Raw genomic sequence first — 21,007 nt, 5'->3', positions numbered from 1 at the left:
TTTCCTTACCTCTGTGTTTTTTTAAAATAGGAACTCAAGATTAGAGTACAAACTTCCTTCCATACAAAGTGGAAATAGTGCAGCTGATGAAATTACTGTTAAGTAACAGTAATATATGGCTTTTAACCAAGCATATTCAAAAAACTTTCCAAAATTTCCATATATTACTCCAGCAAATGAGTGACAAATGCACTGCCTTATATCACCATGATAGAAATCTTTTTTTTCATTGTTCATTTTCATTTTTTTTTCATTGTTCATTTTCATTGTTCATTTTCATTGTTCATTTTCATTGTTCAAACTGTTGACAGTGTGGTGCATTTGATTTATGATTGAATTGTTTACAATGTAGAAAAAATGTTACTGTCCAAGAGGGACAGCTTATTAAAGCAGACCTTTGCAGTAGATATTTAACTGTATTCCTAAGTTGTAACTTATGTTGGATTTTTTGTTGTTAGCAAAAACAGATATCAGTCACAGATGACCAGATAATAATTATTACTTTTGATTATAATCATATTATTATTATTTTGATATAATTTTATTATGTGAAATATATAATACTATTTTGTTCAAAGAAATTATTGATCAGGCTGTTCTGTTTCTCAAGCTTCTGGTCAGATCTCAATTGAAGATATTTTACTTTAATATGAATTTTAACAGAAAACATGGATTATTTCTTATTATGCACTTAAGTTGAATCATCTTTTTTTCTTAAGTATGATTCCAATTTATTTTTATGCATGTTACACAAAGATTTTGATTCACCTTAATCATTTTTTAATTAGCTTTCATTTTCCTCTGACTTTTCATTATTATTTTATAAATATATTTTATCATTCATTAGATATATCTTTGGTTTCTCAGGGATTTAATAAAGGCAAATAGATATTCTCATCATTCTGAAAATTATCTTCAAATTTATATTGCAGTGAAGACCCTATTTTTTTTTTATCAGTTTAGTTTTATATGAACTCCATTGTGTTTTCCATCGTTAATTGTACCTCCCTCTGTTTCCATCACTGTAAGATAATGACTCCTACCTTCACCCTTCACCATTTGGGAAACTTTGGTTTTGTGTACTTGAAGAGGAAAAAAAAAAATACATTGAAACTTGAACGAGGTAAAGAAAGGTTGCTTCTACTAAGGATGCAGTAGACCTGTACTTAGGCTATTAGTTAGAGGCTGCCTTGTCAAAATATTTGCTGCCAGTGCAGAAAATAAAAGCAACTTCTTTGTGACAGGAATCAAATGGTGTTGTATTAAAATTTGGGACAGTGTATGGAGAGGCTTCCTTGAAAGCCTTGATTTGTTTAAAAAAAGAAAAAAAGAGATTAAAGTGAACATCTTGGAGGCTTTTCTGAAATTCAAACTGATATGAAGATTTCCAGTGGAAGATATTTTGAAATCATTTGTTGTATTTGTTATTGTTGGATCCATTACTGTCTTTCAAATCTTACAAAAACATTAGGAACCTAATATTTAGTAAACAGCTAAGTTAGGATTATAATGTGTACTGTATCTTTCAAATTATCAGTTGGTCTTTGTGTAGATATTACAGCTGTAAGCTAAAATGTATGGAATGAGTGTCTTCAATTAGCAGCATTTTTTGATTGTATTGTAGTGCCTTACCTATCTGTCTTTCTTGAGGTGATTTGTTATCTCAGACATTTCTATAGCACAGTTTTGCACAGTGTGGGCTGGTCTGATAATGTTTTTGTTTATTATGTATACTAGTCTTGCATTTCAGTTCTGGATGCCTTAGATTTTATGTGACCTACTGAAAAATATGAGGGAGAGAAAAAAGTGGGCCTGTTTGAACAGCTGTTGTCATCACAGCAAAGCAAAAGTAAAAGAAGGGAAAGCAAGGAAACGCTGCTTCAAAGTGAAAAGCTATGGCTGAACAGCAATTCACTGCACATGAATAGTATTTCTCTTAATACTTTGTGAGGAGAGACCATGTCTTTAAAAAGGTAACTGAACTGGAACCCTAGCATGTGGTTCTGGTTGTTTCAAGGGATAGCAGAATCTTTTTAACATGCACTCAAGAACGTTTAATCCAGTGGACTGAAGGGTGTAGTGGATTCCTTCCCTCCTGAGTCCCCTGAGATTACAGGCTGGTGTTTGTCCCCGTTTTCCACAAACGTCCTGCAAAGCTGAGGCTGAATTCCAGAATAAGCAGCAAACATTTTCCACACAGACCCAGCCAGAAATGCAGCCTGACGGAGAGGAGAAGTACCTTCACAGGCAGCTCCATAAACACTGGCAGCACGAATAGCCCTATTGTGTTTCTTTGGCTTAGTGCTCAAGGAAAACACCTGCCATGATTCTCTGATTTTTGATCTCTCCACTGTCTGGTTTCCAATCCCTCAAGTCTGCAACAAGCAGCCCAGACCTCTGGCTGATATGGCACGAGGTTTGTTAGAGGATTCCCTCTCCCCACTCTCCCCAGACAGGGAGCACATGTGAACAGAAAATAAGTAAAATAGAAGTTAAAGGATAGGACAGACTCTGCTGATGCCATTCTTGCTCATCCCTGATCCACTCTGAATCATCCCTTTTCCCAACCTTTGGTACTACCTCTAAATTTCCTGTTATATATTCACTCAGTCTGGCACTTCATGGAAAATCTTGTACCCCTTAGAGCATAGCTTTTCAGTTTCTTTTGGTAGATTGCCTTAGTGGATTTTGGAGCATGAGCAATAGCTTGATGATATGTCTCGTGTGATCTTACGAGTAGCTGATTTGGATGGTTTATGTTGGTTGCATTCCCCATTTTACTGTTGCTCTTCCCATCATTCTATTTTAACATGTATTTGGCCAGGTTTGTGTACAATGCTGAATACCTCAGATTTAGTATCTTAATTAAATACAAGGATTCCTAAAAGTATTGTTCTAAATCTATTCATTCCATTATTTAAAATCAAAGTTCAAAATGCTATAGAGAATCCACTTTATTCTGAAGAATTCTGTCAAGAATATCAAAACAAAAATACAACTACAGACTACTATGATCTGCTAAGAACCTGAGCATTAATTAGTTACCACAGCTTTCATCTCATTGCAGTATGATTTCACTTTGTTCAGAATTTATGAGCCAGGATTCATCTTTAAATAACTTTTTTTTATCTAAACAATATCTGCTTTGGAAAAGTTGGGAATAGGGACACAATAAAAATTTAGATCTTTTCTTTCTCTCCTGGAGAAGGCAAATTTGAAGATATAATAGATTTATTGTTGTATCCTATTCCCCTTTAATCACTTATTCACTTAAATTAAGTAGTGGCTGTATAGAATAGTAGTAACTTGTAAAGATACACTGTCCAAAGAGGAGTTCTGAAGGCTATGTTGTAAAATAAAAATATCAGACCATTACAGGTCAGTGAAAGTTGTCCACTGAAATACGGTCTGTTTCCCAAGGAAGCTAAAGCAGAAGGTGAACCGTTTTTATGTCCAGAGAGTTCATGTCCTCTTGTGATTTAGCAGGATGCTGTGTCCAATGTGTGGGGGCCTGAGGAGGAAGGATTCCTTATTCCTTAAGTTGTTGTTTCTTTTTCTTTTTTCTTTTTCTTTTTCTTTTTTCCTTTGAGCTATTGAACAGAGATATTGAAATCATTATCCTTTGAATGAAATAAGTCTTACAGACTCCAGTGAGCTTCCACACTGAGTCTACAAGCTCTGCATTTTTAAATGGAAGTAATGTCAGTGTACAGGGATTATCCCTCATTTGGGAAAATAATTTGCTTTATGTGTGGGAAAACAGATTTTAAAATGCAGCTTTGGGAAAGGAAAGTTATCTTTACTTGCATTTGGTTTGATTTCATTGTGAATTATTGAAGCTCAATTCCAATGAAATTTAGATCCTCTGTTAAGGGAGGCATCCACAGGTTATGGGTTTTTCTGTAAACTTCAGCCTTGTATCTTTTGAAATGTAATTTGTTTCAACAGAATTCAATTCCTGTTGATTACATTCTCAATTCTAAGCATGTTTTATGAGTATAGGTATTTTTTCTTTATTAAACACTACCTTGTAAGCAGAAGTTTGAACAGCATCCTTCATCATACCGCTAAAGATCTACATGATTGAAGAAAATTGATAGCAGAAGGCAATCACTCATAAAAAGACTTTTGTAGTTCATAAAAAGAAACGAGTCGTTACTGTGCATATTCTAAAAAATTAAAGAAAATGATCATTTTTCTGAATCTCAGTTCAATTTGTTGATTTGTGGGGTTTTTTTAGGCAGATTTGTTTATTTTTTAATGTATGGATGCAAGTTACTCTCTACATACTCCATAACCGAGTGGGAACTGGGTCATATGTTTAGTGTGTGTATGATTTAATGCTGTAGTTTTACACTTTATTAAATCTAATAAAATAAACATCATTCGCTGATCTTTCTCCTTAAGATCCAAGATGCATTTTCAGAACGCAAAGAGAAAGATGAAGACACACAGTGCTAAATGTAAATGAACTGTATGTATTTAAATTTTTTAAATTTATAATGTGGATTGCCTAATTCTAAATAACTCATTTTTCATTCTTTCATTATCATGGACAAAACTGCAAAAGATAAAGCAGAGACGTAAAATGGATAGTCTAGTCTGAATTTTTATCTTAAAAACTTTATATATTTTTTTCAAATGTCAGATCTGTTCTAATGAATATATACTGGATTTATACCACTGCATTGTAGTATCTCTCTCATAAATGTTAAATATTTAATGTTAATATCTAGTTATGCACCCTGAATGTTTGAGATTTTGCCTACGTTTCTTTGCGGCTTTAAGATCAGCCAAGAGAGAACATACACATGCTGGAAAAAAAACACTGAATTGAAAGGAAAAAATAAATGGTAGTGAGAGTGGTCAGACACCAGACAAATGTGTGCTCCTTAGGAAAGTCTGTGAGATATTTTCCCTAGGTTATTCCATCTGTATATCCAGGATACTTCCTGAGAACAGGCTTGAATGTGGCATCATGCCATAGAATCACCAAGATTGGAAAAGACCTCTGGGATCATCCAGTCCAACTGTCCACTTAACATAGATATTTCCCCGCTAAACTATGTCCCTTAGAGCAACATCCAAATGCTTCTTGGACACTCCCAGGTCTGTTTCCTCTACAGTCTTCTAGCCACAATGCCCCAAGCCTGCAGCATTGCCTGGGATTGTGGCCAAAGTGCAGGACCCGGCGCTCGGTTTTGTTGAGCTTCATCCCTTTGGCCTCAGCCCAGCCTGTCCAGATCCCTCTGTAGGGCCTTCCTACCCCCAGGCAGATCAACATTTCCTGCCATCTTGGTGTCATCTGCAAACTTACTGAGGGTACACTCAATGCCCTCATTCAGATCATCAATAAAGATACTAAACAGGACAGGCCTCAATACCAACCCCTAGGAAACATCACTCATAATGGGTCACTAGCCGGATTTAACTCCATTCACCACCACTCTCCGGATCCAGCCATCCAGTTTAGTTCTTTACCCAGTAAAGTGTGTACCTCTTTAGGCCGTGGGCTGCCAGATTCTCCAAGGAGAATACTGGGGAGGCAGGGTCAAAGGCTAGTCTTCCACTGCGTTGTCTTAGTGAGGTCTTTGTTGCGCTTTACTAACTTGGGGAAAAAAAAATCTTACTCTGTGTGTGGGAAAGTGTTAACATCTCAGTAAGGACTGGAAAGTACATTCGTTTCTGTGGGCCATCTTCACCCAGTCCACACTAAGACTAACAGATGTTTTCATGATCCCTGGACTCTAGTAATGTCCAACTTAAAAAGACTAAAGAGATTTCAAGAACAAGGTTGAAGCATGGCAAGGGGTTTGGCCCACAAATGAGACAATGTCTGAAAGAGATCTCTTGTTCAGCCTGCAGACTTGATGATGAGCTGTTTGCTCAGAACATCACCAAGAAAAATCTGTTTGGGGCTTTAACAAAAGTTTTGTATGCTACAAAAAGCTCTACTTGAGTTGTCTTTAATCTGAATGCTTTACTATGTAGAAACAAACATTTATTCATATCCATTTATTACACCAATTAAAAAAAAATCTTAATTTCTGTGTCTACACAAAGTTATTCTTGGTTGAACAAACTTTTTGATAGTCTGAGCAGTAACACTCTGCTCAGTGCTGAATAAGTAACATTAGCATGAGTTAATGTGGTGTGTCCCTGGATTCTGTGTTCCAGGACAGGACCAGACAGTCATGTAGCTTGGTTCCAATGCAGCTGCATCAGCCAGAGTTTGTTCTGTGGTCTCTTTTTTCCTTGTAGAATAGTAGAGTTCTTTGTTTTTTGGCTTTTTTTTTTTTGATTATGTATCCTATACAGTTAAGCAATTTCTAATTAGATTGCTATAATATGTTTGATAAACTTTGCATACATACATGAGAGTTAGAATGAGGACTAATAGTTGCTGATAGATGAGAGTTCTGTTAAGCAAGCATGGTTGAGAGATTTTCTTTGAATTTTGGCAGTCTCAAGAGAGGATGTTAGCAGAAAACTGCTAAACAGCTAAAAAACCCAAACCCAACAGGTTCTGACTGATGACTGCAGCACAAGCGGTCATTATCTCTGAAGAGGAGCAGGGAGTGTGAGGGACATGCTTAATTGAAAATCTGTATCTCATGGGATATTCACCAGAGAAAATGAACCATAGTAAAGGAAGCAGTTCTCTGTTGGCTCCCTTTACCACAATACAGCATTCAAGGTGGTACAGTGGAACACACAGCAGTAAACTGTTCCATCATTAATCGTGCCTGGAATACTGAGTATTCTGTACCTTGTTCAGCCTTGCTAGCTTCATCACAACTGCCTCCCTGCTCCAGAGGTCCACAATGGAATTGAGACTCATTTTGTCCAAGGATTAGGGTCAGCTCTCATGTCTGTTACCCGTAAATAAATATTATACATCATTATTTTCTGTGCCCTGCAACTTCTTATCAGTGGAAGTTGGAAGTAGGACCACAATCTGTGTTCAGTGATTGTCAAGAAAATAACTGAAAGTAGATATTTTTGAAATATGTTAATCAGCAACTGTTAGAATTTTGTTACGGCTCTTATGTAGTCATCGTTTTGATATCCTTATTAAATGTAGGAACCAGCAACTCAGAAAAGTTCAGTTACCATTTTGATAAAAATGAATTAATGCAGTAAGCAGAATGAAATCACATTTGTTAATGCTTCCCTCAGCTGTGCCTTAGTGCATAACCGCTTCTGGCACATTGTTAGCTAGCAAGTTGATGCTAATAGACTCAGAATTTGTATGCTCTAACAACGTGCCATTGCATTAACATTCAGACTCCCCAAACAAACACAGAACTTCTGAGGCATATCGAACTGAAATGAAGAAATAGTATTATATTTAAAGCACTAAACAGCAGTTTTTGTTTGTATACTCTAAAATAACAGAATGAAATCCAAAACGAAAAATAAACTATGACTCTAAACCTTTGTCATTTACCATTCAAAAGATAGTATGTATCGACATCATACCATGTGAAATATGGCAGTATTCATGCATTCATTTTATATAGAGTAACTACAATAGCTCAAGACTTAAACATAAGAAAAATTACCCAGAGGGAGCAATTTGCTTTATGCCAGTCACTCCTGAGTGACTACACTTTCCCCCTCTCTGTACTCGGTGCCATAATGAATACCTCTGTCATTTCCTTGCAGTGTAACGCAGTTACTTAAGCTGATGTTTTCCACCAGATATCACAGCTTCAGAGTACCCTTGTGGTGGTCAACTGAATACTTCCTCTCCTGTCAGTGTTTGTTACTCACCATCATTTGCTGTCAGACTTTTCTGTTGTCTTTTCTCTAGTAACTTTGAAATGTCTCTGAAACTAGTGTAAAGACAGAACTGTGCTACGTATGTTTTCTGGCTATGCATATTCATATCAAACTGAATATGATTTTATGCCTATACACAAAAGTGAAACAATTTCTGTAGTGATTTAAATGATTTGCTATTTCAATAAAAGATTTCTTCTGGGATTGTAGCAAGGGAAAAACATTATAGAAGAGAATATAATCAGGATGAATTAAAACCGGTGAAGGAAAAGTACTTGGTACATTGTAGAGGAGTTCTGTGATCAGCCTAAAATTGCATAAATGATAACAGGAAAATCTGGCAGCCTCTTTATTCTTTCCACTGTTCGATATGAGGTGCTCAATTTGCTTTGGGATTATAAAAGATAAGGAAAGCTCCTTCTTCAGAATGGAATAGATGCTTCTTGGATGTTAAGATACATGAAAAAAAATAGTATTTGAACCATCTGAGACTGTACTTTCAGATTTATTGTGGTAAAAAAAATAATTGTTTCATTATTCAAAATAGAAACTCGCCTTATTGAAGCATTGAAATATTCTGCTAGGAATTGCTGTACAAAGTTTTTTACATATTGCTGATTAGGTACTTATAAGCATCTAATGCTATGTTAATCTACCAGGGACAGTTCCAATTTAAATTTATAACTTTAACTAAACAGTAAACATTCTGTGAAACGTTCTGGAAATATTAAATAATTTAAAGGTTTAAAAAAAGTATATTAAAAACCTTTTTGTGTATGTGTGTGATGTAAGTGATTTCAGGGTTAAGCAGCTAAATGCTGCTTATCAATATTGCTGTAATTTCATCTTTCATATGCTTTTTCCCAGCTATTATTAACTGTCATAACTAACACAGGGAACTAAAGCTCTACTGTTAATAATATGCTGGAAACTGTGCTTAATGAATTTAGATCTTGACTATTAGTTGTTTTGAAGATGTAAACCTAACTGTATGTTGCAGCAAACACACCAAGGGCTGTATGTAATGCATGGTGGGAATGAGGAGGTGGCTGGGAGAACACCGACCAGTCTGCTGACCTGACCCACAGGGGACGATTAGCTAGATATTACCCCATCTTAGTGCTTTTGGTAGTCTTGTCATTGGAATCCAGATGGCAAATGCATGGATTATTTTGGCCTACCTGGAAAGAGAAAGGTTTCTACTAAACTACTGGTGGAAGAAGTCACTTCAGACTGAAATGCTGCATGGCCATCCAAGATCAATAAGTCAAACAACTTTGCATCGTTTTGACAAATGAAGTCAATGTGTACTTTTATTGAAGTTAGGTCGGAGTGGGAAATAAAGATATCACAGCTAATCTGTTGAAAGATTTCTCCTTTTCAAGAAACATCAGTCTTTCCACAGCTCAGCCTGAGGTTCCTCTGCTTCCAGACATGACCTTTCCTAGGCATCAAGGGCAGTGGTGGGGGATGCACTAGTAACAAATGATCAATTTAGGAGAGTGTTGTCATTTGTTGAGTCCATAGCACTTGACTAACATGCTGTCGTGATGATATAGGATGGAAAGAATAACTTCATTTTTTCTTCACTTCTATTTTAAATACATTTATTATCATTTTTTACTGTGTTTTGCACTGTTTTGGGCTCATATAGAGTCAGTTTTCTTCATAGTAGAAGCTGATATAGTGCTGTGTTTCAGATTTATGTTGAAAAACAATGATAACACACCAGTGCCTTAGTTGTTGCTGAGCAGTGATTACTCAGTCCTTGACTTTTTTGCTTCTAATGCTGCCCTGCCATTGAGTAGATGGGATGGGAAAAGAGCTGGGACAGCTGGCCCACACTGACCATACCATATGATATTGTGGTCAGCAATAAAAGCTGGAGGAAAGAATAGGCATTTGGAGTTACATATATTTGTATATACATTCAGAGTATACATTCATATATATTCAAGTAACATTCAGAGTTGCAGTGTTTATTTTCGGAAGTAACTGTTAAGTACGATGAGCCCTACTTTGCTGGAAATGACTGAACATCTGCCTACTGATGGGAAGTAGTGAATGAATGCCTTACTTTGCTCTGCCTGCATAGGCAGCTTTTGCTTTACCTGTTAAAATGCCTTTCTCTCACTCAGCCCACGACTTTTCTCACTGTTACCCTTCTGATTCTCTTTTCTGTCTCACTTGGAAGGGAGAGAGTGAGGGGATATGTAAGGTTGAGCTGCCTGCAGAAGTTAACCTGCAACACATTTAAATCTTAGATATTTAAATATATAAAACCTAAACATTTATTAAGCAGCGTGAATGACTTATGTCTTCTGCTTTATTTAGACCAATACAAGTACCAATTACAAACTTTGCTTTTGTGATCTAATGAAAGTTTTTGCTATTGTGTTTCCTAATGCAATTTAATTATATGAGCTTAGAATTAATATCACCCATACTGATCTTTTAATTGGATGGAACAGAAGCATCTACGTTCCTGACCGTGGTTCTCTTTAGCAATTACATTAAAAGTTTATTTGATGACAGCAGTAGAATGATTATATTAGTTGCAAGTTGAGATGTTTGTGTCTACTTGTATTATACAAAACAATTTACAAAATCTGCCCTAACCTGATTGCAGATTTTCTGCAAATATTGTTGTTATGCAAAGTCATTAAAAATTCAGGCAGACAAGAACCATTAACTGTGTACATTTAGTTAATGAAAATGGAAAGTGAAAATCTCCTAACTAATTCATTATCATTTGGGTTGAGGGCTCATAGTCTGTGATGTGACAGACAAAAAAGGTCACCGATTCGGTTTTTGTGCATAGTGGAAACATTATGGAGATGTATTTGACACGTTGATGAAGAAAACCACCCCTCGACAGCAAAAAAAAACCACACACAAAAAAAGTGATGTGATATTTACTTGCGTTGTGGATGTTTTTTTTTTTCTCTCTGAGATGTTTCTATGAAATTAGATGATCAGCATGTCAAAGAATACACTAATGTACTTTTAAAATGAAGTACAGATGCCTGGTGGGTGCTTTATGTGAGTAAACTAATATTTTAAAATAATACTCATCAAGCTAAAATGTAATGATTTGTCTATGCACTTTGGTATTCTTTTAGGTCATCTCTTTTTTGCATTCGCACAGGAGTGGACAGATGACATGCCCTTAATGCAAACTCAGAGAAACCTTGCATGTTCCTTCACATGAGAGATAGGCATGTAGTCCACTCTGATGAGGAGACAATCATTTATGAGTAGTGAGATGTTGACATTCCTCCAACTTTCTGGATTTGGGAAATAATTTTAGATCTGTCTAAAATGAGAGTAGATCTTCAATGTCCCACTTGGTCTAAAAGAAGGCTTCAAAAAAGAGTGTAGCAACCATTGCTTCTTCAGTTTTGAAATGAATAGACTAGTACGATGCTTTTAGGAATACAGAGTGCACCCTTGATAAAATGATAGAAAAAAGTAGGAGTTAGTTTTGCATGTTTCTTTACTTACTACACATGGTTTATCAAGATTGGAAAGCAAAACTGCAATGTCCTTATCTCTTCTCTTGATGGCAAATAATGCATTGTGTCAATGGGAAGTTCCAGGCATGTTGCTCATAGAGGAAGACTTCACGTCTGTGAGAAAAAGTAGATTGGGACAAAAGAATAAATGAATATATTTATTCCCTCCACTCCTATAATTTTTGTTCTCTCAGCTCTAAAAGAGGTCATTTTTTATCTTATCAGAAATTCTGTGAATTTATGTCTTAAACCTTACTTGAACAAAATTCAGTTATTTGTCTGAATTCAGCAAAGCAAAGGCTGTGTTGCTAACCATTTTGACAAAGAAAACATAAAAGTTCATTTCTGTGAAGATGGAATAGGGTTTCAGCAGAGCATTAGGAACTTGATATGAGCTTCATCCTACAAAGTGAGTTGCAGTATGCAAGGAATGGAACAAAAGCTTGTTCGTTTAGGGTGAGTGAGTCACATTACACATAAACTGCTGGCTTGCTTGCTTTTAAATCATGTTGACATTCTGTTTGCCAGAGTGAAGTAACTGAAATTAATATTCAATTGAGATTGCAATCTATTTACACAATCTTTTTCATTAATCTTATGTATTCACAAATCAATTTAAAATGTTAAAAAAACAGACAGTAACTTTAGGATTCATTTTCCTTTTTTTTTCTCTTCTAGAATTGGGTAGAAAAAGCAGAGAAGCAGAAACTACTGTCAGACACCCTGGACCTTTCAGAGCTATTTCATCCAGATGCATTTCTCAATGCCTTACGCCAGGAGACTGCAAGGTAAGTGAAAAATGATCTACCTATTGATGTGTGTTAATGTGCCATTATTCTCTATTTGTAAAGATGATTACCCCATTTTCAGATCCAACAAATCATGTCAGTTATCGTCAGGAGTCATCTCATTTTTATTATTTGTACTGAAGTAGAATAGTTAGAAACTACCTGTTTGAATACTGATCTAAAAAAAAAAAATAATAAAATTAATAATGTATTTTTCTTCAAAGTAAGACTTACTGTGGTAAGGTATGCATTGATTTACATTGTTTCAGGGTTTGCATTTCATTTACTGTTGTTACACATCTCTAAGTATGTGTGTTTGCCTTGCAGAGTAATGAGCTGTTCAGTGGACAGCCTCAAATTTACAGCATCATGGAAAGGACGAATACAGGAAGGCAAACTCCAAGTTAAGGTACTGTGCTTAGAAGTATTTGTCTGTTCTTCTTGACTTTCTGTGATAAAAAACGTTGTAGTTATCATAGAATTTTGCTGAGATGTCCAAGTTACCTGTCCACAAACTTTCTGGAAGACTGAACTATAAATATAGTGTTGGAAATGCTGGTTAATGCTGGTTAATTGTATAAAGCTGCAAAAGAAACCTGCAGAGTGCTTCCATTACCTTAATCTGCCTCTCAGATAAAATTGAAGCTGCTGTTTCATTAGGTAATACCTAGCCATTGTCCAGAAGATCATTAAAAATCTTGTGGCTTATACAAAGAAGATAAACGTATAGAAGGCCATCTCTTAGAAACACTAACCTCAAAATGAGATTTTTAGCAACTAAGTGAACTATAATAGGATTTGTTTTAGATATGACAAAGACATAACAATTTGTTAATAGATGCTTAGGGCTACAGCCAGCAGCTATGAACTCACTACTCATTGTCTAGGGAGCAAGACAGAATATTCAAATAGTTTAGTTTAGCTTCTTAACACTGCAAGTGGTAATGTGATTTTGGCTGAATGTGAATGTTTTTGCACCTGTCTTATGCTTAACTTGGAAAGAATTCACAAAATAAGTACTGATTCCAGTGAATGTCGTTCCCATGATATTAATGCTCAGTAAGCTGTGTTCAGCACAGAAAGCAGGTGGCAGGACTCCTTCTTTAGTCTGATAATGCAGGCAGACACAAGACTGTAGGAAATAGGAGTGTCCTAGGTCAGCTTTTGACACTATCTATAATTATTAATAGAGAGTGGATGAGAATTTCATATTTCTAAAATATTAAGATACCAGAAAAACAATAACTGTAATTATCTAACCTGACCTTTGTACAGTATAGTCTTTTGAATTTTGTTAAATTAATTCCTGTTGGCGATGGAAAATATCATTTAGGAAATTAATCAGTCTGGATATTTTAGTAAGAGTTGTTTGCCTCATTTGATAAGAGGCAAATGGGAGTCTACAACTTGACAATAAATAAACCAAGGAACTTTCAGGGAGTTGTGTCCCTATGTTCTGTCTGTGAGCTTGCAAATCACACATTCTGATGTTCTAGATTCACCCAAGACTTCTAAGTCCAGGGAAACAAGCAAAAACTGAGTTGAACATTTTAGACGACTGGAAGTAATGGTAGACATTTGGGAGGAATTTTGTATGCCAAACCCAGTATGAAGTGCTACGACTGCAGCTATGGAGAAATGATCAATCAGGCTGAGAAAATGCCTTAACATGGATGAATATCAAACCTGATGTTGAATTATCAGTTTTAATTCAGACTGTAGTTTAGAGGCATGATGCAGAGTAGATCCTTCCTAGAAGAATGTGATGAATATTTGATTTAGAATCAGCTGTATAAAATTTAACATCACTTGGGGTTGCTTTAACAAAAGGTACTGAAAATGCACGTCTGTGCATCCTTTGATGTGCAAATACTTTGCTTATTTGCTGTGTGCACTGGTTGCTCATCATGCAAAATCAGGTATTCATTGCTTTTGATACTAGAGTCTCATTTTCCATTGTCATAAATAAGAATGAAAGTAAAGAAGAAACATTGTAAGAGACTTTGTGGTAGTAAATGCTATGAGCTTGGATAGATATTAATATAAAAATTATTAATATTTATATAAAGAAAAAATGTGCTGCAAGAATCTTGTATTCAAATGCATGACATCAACACTAATATCAAATGTGTGCTTTTTGTAATTGACAGAAATACTATTATAATATTTTATTTTATTTTTATTTTCCTGCATCGTGGAATATTAATAATTTAATGATGAAGGCCTGTGGTGGTAGTGAAGTACATCTATATAATTAATTTCATGGGAAACTGGCATTAAATAGCAAGGAAAAATTAACTGTGGAGAATTTGAAATTTTGGAAACAGATACTTTGGATATCAGCACACTTTCAACAAATGTATTTTAAAGAGTCATCACCTGTATCGTGTAACAACAGTTCAATTTTAAAGTAAACCTAGTACAAATAGACATGAAATGGCAAATGCTTTCTCTTTGTAAGAACTGATACTCCAGCCAGTACTGTGGCCTGAGTTGCAAAAAATGCTACATGTGCTATACAAACACAGTGAAATCCATGTAATATGTAATTCATAGTAGTTGTAATTTCTCTATACGTTTATCATAGAAAAGAGAACACAACCATGGGTGTACTTAGCCAACCAGTATCTGAAAACGCACTGTTCCAGTGGTATATATTTTTCAATGGCTTTTAATATTGAATCAAAGTCAAAGTTTTGGTTTTCATCTTCAAAGGAGAGCCTGTGATTGGCTGACATTTTCCAGGAGTTCAGTTGATTTTATTTTACATAACTACAGTGTCAAAGAACTACCAATATCAAAAGAAAAAAACTTATGTGCTGTAGAAAGAGATTCTTCAATAGGTGACCCACTTCTATAGAACTATCTTTTAGAGACATTCAGGTTGGGCAGACCTTTCAACATACAGCAGTAAATTTTAAAAGCTCCTTCTCAGACCAGTCTTCCCTCAATAACTGTTTCAAACACCCAACTCCATAACAAAACTGCCTGCGGAAAGCAGAAAGAGCAGAAGGGAAAACAAGATATGAATCTTTCTAATACTTTTATGACAGGGATAAACAAGAGCTTTAAAAGCAGTCAGAAATGTGCTGGGATAAAGTGCATTTGATAGGACCTGTGTGTATAGTAAAGTGAAGCCTTAAGTATCAAGGTTAACAACAGGGAGCAGAAGGAAGTCTGTGGCAAAACATCAGTGTGATCATTAATAAGACTTTATTCCTTTTATGCCTTGTATGGTATTTTCTTCATATATTTTATCTGTGCAAGTCAGATGAGGTGGTACTGGAATATACATAAGTTGTTAAGAATCCATTAAGAATGGATTAGAAAATGGTAGTTTTCTTCATTTTTTGTCTGATGTTTTGGTTATGCAGACTCATCCGGTTTCCAATAGCATTTTCCAACATTTCCTAGTTCCAGCACCACTTGGTGATTTTGTTTTTCATCAACTCCTGCCTCAATTTGTTATAGTTAATACAGGACTTTAATATGATAGTAAAGCAGGTAAATGATTTTCACATTCTTCCATTAGACATGTGCTCCAGTTTTAGAGTTAGCCTTTTGAAAAGCTGTATAAAACTTACTATTGAGTTAAATTTTATTATTACTAAAATTAAATTTACCACTTCAGCAGGCCATACTGACTACTATTATCATGTTACTGGCAAACCATTATTATTTGAACTGGCAAAATGAAATGATCAGCAGATACTGAATTTTTCTTGTGAAAGAAATACAAGGTAGATATCACTGTTGTTAAGTTACTCGGGACTTCAATTAAAAGAAATAATAAAAAATGTATTTTTCAGAGTCTGACTGATTTATTAAAATAAATAACTGATTTATTAAAAGTAAGCACTTAATGTGTTAAATTTAAAGTATTGTGAAGTTATTTATATAAATATGTATGTGGTTCTTACTTATTTTTTCCAATCAGTACTTTAATTAAGAAATCTTGAGTTGTGTTAAATAATATTTTCTCCCATATTATTTCAGTATAATTTATATTTGCCCGTCCAGAAACTGTGTAATTGTGAATTCAGTTCTTTGAAAGCTATGCTCAGACTTCCAAGCAGAAATATGTGCTTATTTCAGGGATAGTTATTTTCATTTTCTTGACATTGTAATAATTGTGGAGTTGGCTGTTTCTATCATCTTTCCATTAATCTAATGCCAGACAACTGCAGTTTCCTAAGTGAAGACATTTACAGGCATTTTGAAGGTTGTGAATCCAAACCAGAGGAAGATGACACAGAAGTATGGCCCAAGTCATGCTTTTAAATCCTGTTTCCTATTCTCAAACATGGCATTGCAACAGTTAGCATCCAGTTACTTAAAAACTTGGTCACAGTAAAAAGGATCATTGTTTAACAAAGTATAATATAATTATTGCTAGCATTTCAAGTCTTTAACATACATTTCGATTTTGTGTATTTCCATGGCAGATCACTGGCTTACTGCTGGAAGGCTGCAGTTTTGATGGAAATAGACTTTCAGAAAATCTGCATGACTCTCCCAGTGTGTCATCTGTTCTCCCTTGTTACATGGCCTGGATTCCACAGGTACTAAATTATTAAATTTAATTTAAACTTTCAAGACCCATAATTTGCTTTTTTTATCTATGTTGTAGCTTTTCAGTATGATGTTGCTGACTTGCTTTTTCCTTCTTTTTTTTTAATCTTTAATAGTAAAACATTATTGTGTGTAAAACAGAGTAACTTATTTATCACCTATCACCTTGTGGATCTGTTCATTTTATTGTTTAGATTAAGACAATGGCTTTATTTCAGTCATACTTTTTTTCTTCCCTTTTAAAGTAACGTGTTTCCAAAAATGTATTTCCTACGTGTGTACTTGATTTTGGGAGTTCATTCCTAGAGTGTATTTTTCTTACATTTTAAGCACTAGATGAAAATGTAACAGCAATAAAAAGACAGATAACATGGCGTTATCTGTAAGGAAAGAAAACCTTTTCCCGACACTTGGGGAAGTGTGTAAGATGAAAATGAAGTAATTCAAACAGTAAAAACAGTTACTGCTTCCACTCTGCAATTATAATAGCAGTGCCTGAAAAGTAAGTGAAAAAGTTACACAGAACTTCTTCAAGGATATGTGGCATTACAATTTCATATAGTTACATGATAGGAAAGTTTTAGAAAGCTTGTGGAATTAATTGTATCTGAGTTTACAGAACCATAGTGTAGTTGAGGCTGGATGGAACTCCTGGGTCCCTCTGGCCCATCCGCTGCCCCAGCAAGGACAACCAGAGCAGAGTGCCCAAAGCCACATCCAGGTGCCTCTAAAAGATGTCCAGGGAGGAGATTCCACAATGCTATCCAACATTTAATTGCCCAGTATGATTTTGTTATTTTAGCTCCTTCTCTTCTCAGTACAAGATAGGCACTTCAGGAAGTTCATCCCATCAGGTAGTATGTAGGATGAATTTTGTTAGATAAGAAGATTGGGTTTGATTAGAAGAATGTTAAAGAACAAAGTTCACCGGACTCAAGTAGTTGACTTCTCAGCTAGAATTATTTAGTAAGTATAATAAATTATGATGATGATGAAGTTTGTAATATCTTGTGATACATACTACCAAAGGAGCTCACTGCTAACACAGTACTATATCCCAAAATTTTTTTAGTTCTCAATGTTATTTCTAGCTCTGTAAACAAATCATTATGTTGTAGTACAGCATTGGAAATATAATGGTCTGGATTTAGACAGACAAGAAGATACTAGCCAGCATCTGTATTACTGCTTCCAGCTTTGATGTGAGAGAAGATACTGGAAATTAGAAAAAAAAAAACAAAGAACAACAGCAGCAAAATCTATGGATCAATGATAGATATGTCCTTTCTTTGGTAGTTTACAAATGTTTGTAGGCTTCAGAGAAAGAAACAGATTTCTAATTTGCTCAAAAGATGCTACATGGAAAAATAAAAATTTTTCACACTTCTTAATATATGAACTCAGTGACGGGAGGGAGAAAGCATCAATTTACATTATTTTAAATGGTTACACCAAATGTTTAACTTTTGCACACTGAAGATAAGGATTATGAATGAGCCCATCTTTTTTTTTTTTATAAAAAAAAAAAGCATTTAGCTTCTTTTCAAGATAAAGCAGATGATTAAAGTTCTGAATAACAGTCTGTATTCTTTAAACTTCAAAGATATTGTGTGATGTCAGCAGCACGATTTCTCTGTGCAAGTGTGTGATATTTCAATAATCAGTGAATTAAAATGTTTCCAATGTGTTTTGTACTTCAAATGAATAGAAAAGTATTTCTGACTTCCCTGCCCTTCAGCTGTTATACTTCAGGCTTTGCTATAGGAATTGACCGTGATAAAACACCATGTTTTCAAACAGAAGCCAAGGTAGATCTGAGATATTCGGCACTTTCCCTGATCCCATTGTCTTCTCTGTTGGAGAATAGTGTGTGAAGTAGAATATTATAATTCTTTGGGGTTGAACTTATAGTCTTTTCCCCACATAAATATCTCTTATAAAATCTAGAAAAAAAAAAATCTGTATGTTTATAATGCAACTCTTTTAGGTCATTTTCAACCAAAATAAATAAAATATACTCTGCAGGATTTTTGCTTAACAAGGCTCAAAATTCTCAAAATGGAGTGTTTTAAACTCTTAACTTAGTACTTATTAAATTGTGAAAGCACGTTCGGGTTCTAATTCATGGAATAATTCTAAACTGTAAAGGGTATTGCTGAAGGGGGTAGAACTATGTGTGAGGCAGAGGAGACAAAGAAAAATGGAATGTGTGTAAGGGAAGGTCATAAAGATTTGTGGTTCAAAAAAACTCTAACAGAATGACTTTAACCCTCAAATGATGTGATTCTGTAAAACAGTGGGATTGAGAACAGTGTGTGAACAGCTATTTCTACACACACACACACACACACACACACACACACACACACACACACACAAAAGGTGTACAAATAGGTCTTTGAAGGCAAATTTGCCTACTTTGGGCTTTCCATCTTTGGCTGTACTTGAAGAGCTTTGATCGATGTTTTACTCTCAAATTTGCCAGCATTTTTGTCTTCCTCCAAGTGACCAAATGACAAATGTGGTAAGTATAATCCTCCTGAGAACAGCTGAGTTCTCTTTACAAACTTCTGAGTATTAAGATCTTATATCTAACTCTTGCAGAGCACACACCTTCTGCAGGGATTTAAACACTGGTGTTCAAAAGACAAGGGAACTTGATTTTCAAAAAGGAACAGCAGAATTCTTCAGAAATATCTTGATATGCAAGGCAGTGTGCTTCAAACAGTTATTGTTTATGTGTATAGTTTTTCTGCTTTTAGCTGTTTTCTAATGATGGAGCTTTACTAACTTGCCTTAGATGTGATTTGCATTAAGAAAAAGCTTTTTTTTTAATTCATTTATGACACATAAGCTGCTGCTTCGTAGCTTGATTCTTGAAAACTTTTGACAGTTTCCTGTTGACAGTAAGGGAGATCTTGAGTGTGAAGAGAAACATACTTACTGTATCTTAAATAAATCAAGTCCTGAATTACTTACAAGTATGTCATGCTGAAACCTGAATTACATGCTGTAGAAAGTCTAGTCAGTCTTTAAGCTCAGTTCTATAATCATACAGAGTTGCAATGACCTATGCAAAACCCTGGGAGGAAATTATGTCCAAAGTCCACACCATGTCTCTGTAGGACAGAAAGGGAAGAGGAATTGCTGTTGTTCTTAAGAGCATATATACAGACTAAGAGGTAAAGCTGTGGCTCCAACCAGCATCCTTCCCAAAGGAGTGTTTACAGCATAGTAGCAGTCTTTCTAAGAGCAGCACTGTTAATGCTGTCCAGTGGTAAAGTAAATGTACAAGAGAATCCAAAATTGTTGGTGAACATAGACAAAATGTTCAAATTTGAATACTTAAATTTAACACAATAATTTTTCGTTAAGGCACTTAATGGAAACAGCTTGTTTCCCAGAAGTGCCAAAGAACCCCAGGTGCAACTGTTGTCACTGTTAGTATGAAAGGAATTTATCCCACTTGCAGGTAACTCAGGAGCAGATCGCAGCTGGAGCAGCATTACCAGGAGAGCTGCAGGGTCCAGACTTTATCTTAGGATCCAGTTTTGGATACCACGTCTCTGGAAATTACACTTTTCATGTGTTATGTTGTCTGAGTGATAACTAAGTGCTCTTTATTGATAGGATGCATATGGTCCATATTCTCCTGAGGAATGCATATCTCTGCCAGTCTACACCAGCATGGAGAGAGATCGTGTGGTGACAAATATCGATGTACCTTGTGGAGGAAACCAAGACCAGTGGATTCAATGTGGAGCTGCTTTATTTTTAAAAAATCAGTAATATAAGACTGCTGAATTTCAGAACCATTTAAACACTTCGTTTGTTCCTTGTTAGAAGAGCCCTTCAGTTTAATAGCTCGTATATTTTTAAAGCAATGGTATATAGATACTTTTTTTTTTCCTTTTTGTAAACTATCTAAAATAATTTAATTCTACTTAAGTGGAACTTCTGCCATATTCCACTAAGATAGAGAGAAGTTAATGCAGCAATACTTAGCAAACTGTTACTTTGAGTTATTATTTCTCTAAACTGTAACACGATGTATTTCTTTCTCAGATTTTTCAGATTCTTTCTCTATCGTAATGTGCAGTTTTGCCCAGTGCAAACCAATAAACATAAAATATAAATGCAAAGCCAGTGTATTTTTAACAGACTTTTTCATTATAATTTTTGAACTGTTACTATTCTTAAGTAACTCTTATGACTCTGAAATCGCATTTATTTAGTAAAATAAAATTATAAAACTTACCTGTTGTCATAGAAATTGAATGTTTTACTTGAACATAAAAGTCAAGGTAAATGTTTTAGTCTGTTTTAATGTTGTTTTTCTTGAAATTC

General features: G+C 35.1%; 1 protein-coding gene across 1 annotated transcript in view; it reads left to right on the top strand.

The window, feature by feature from the left end:
• Window positions 1–20,917, top strand: part of LOC104917612 (cytoplasmic dynein 2 heavy chain 1-like) — a 63,620-nt gene extending 42,703 nt beyond the window's left edge. The window contains exons 15-18 of the mRNA XM_019612082.2: window positions 11,979–12,088; window positions 12,416–12,497; window positions 16,534–16,650; window positions 20,291–20,917. Of these exons, the coding sequence (XP_019467627.1) occupies window positions 11,979–12,088; window positions 12,416–12,497; window positions 16,534–16,650; window positions 20,291–20,449 (468 nt within the window). The 3' untranslated portion in view covers window positions 20,450–20,917. The remainder of the gene's footprint in view (window positions 1–11,978; window positions 12,089–12,415; window positions 12,498–16,533; window positions 16,651–20,290) is intronic.
• The last annotated feature ends 90 nt before the right edge of the window (window positions 20,918–21,007 follow it).

Source organism: Meleagris gallopavo, chromosome 1 (genome assembly GCF_000146605.3).
Source record: "Meleagris gallopavo isolate NT-WF06-2002-E0010 breed Aviagen turkey brand Nicholas breeding stock chromosome 1, Turkey_5.1, whole genome shotgun sequence".
Classification (NCBI taxonomy): domain Eukaryota; kingdom Metazoa; phylum Chordata; class Aves; order Galliformes; family Phasianidae; genus Meleagris; species Meleagris gallopavo.
Note: the sequence above shows the minus strand (reverse complement) of the source record. Positions and strands in the feature narration are given on the sequence as shown.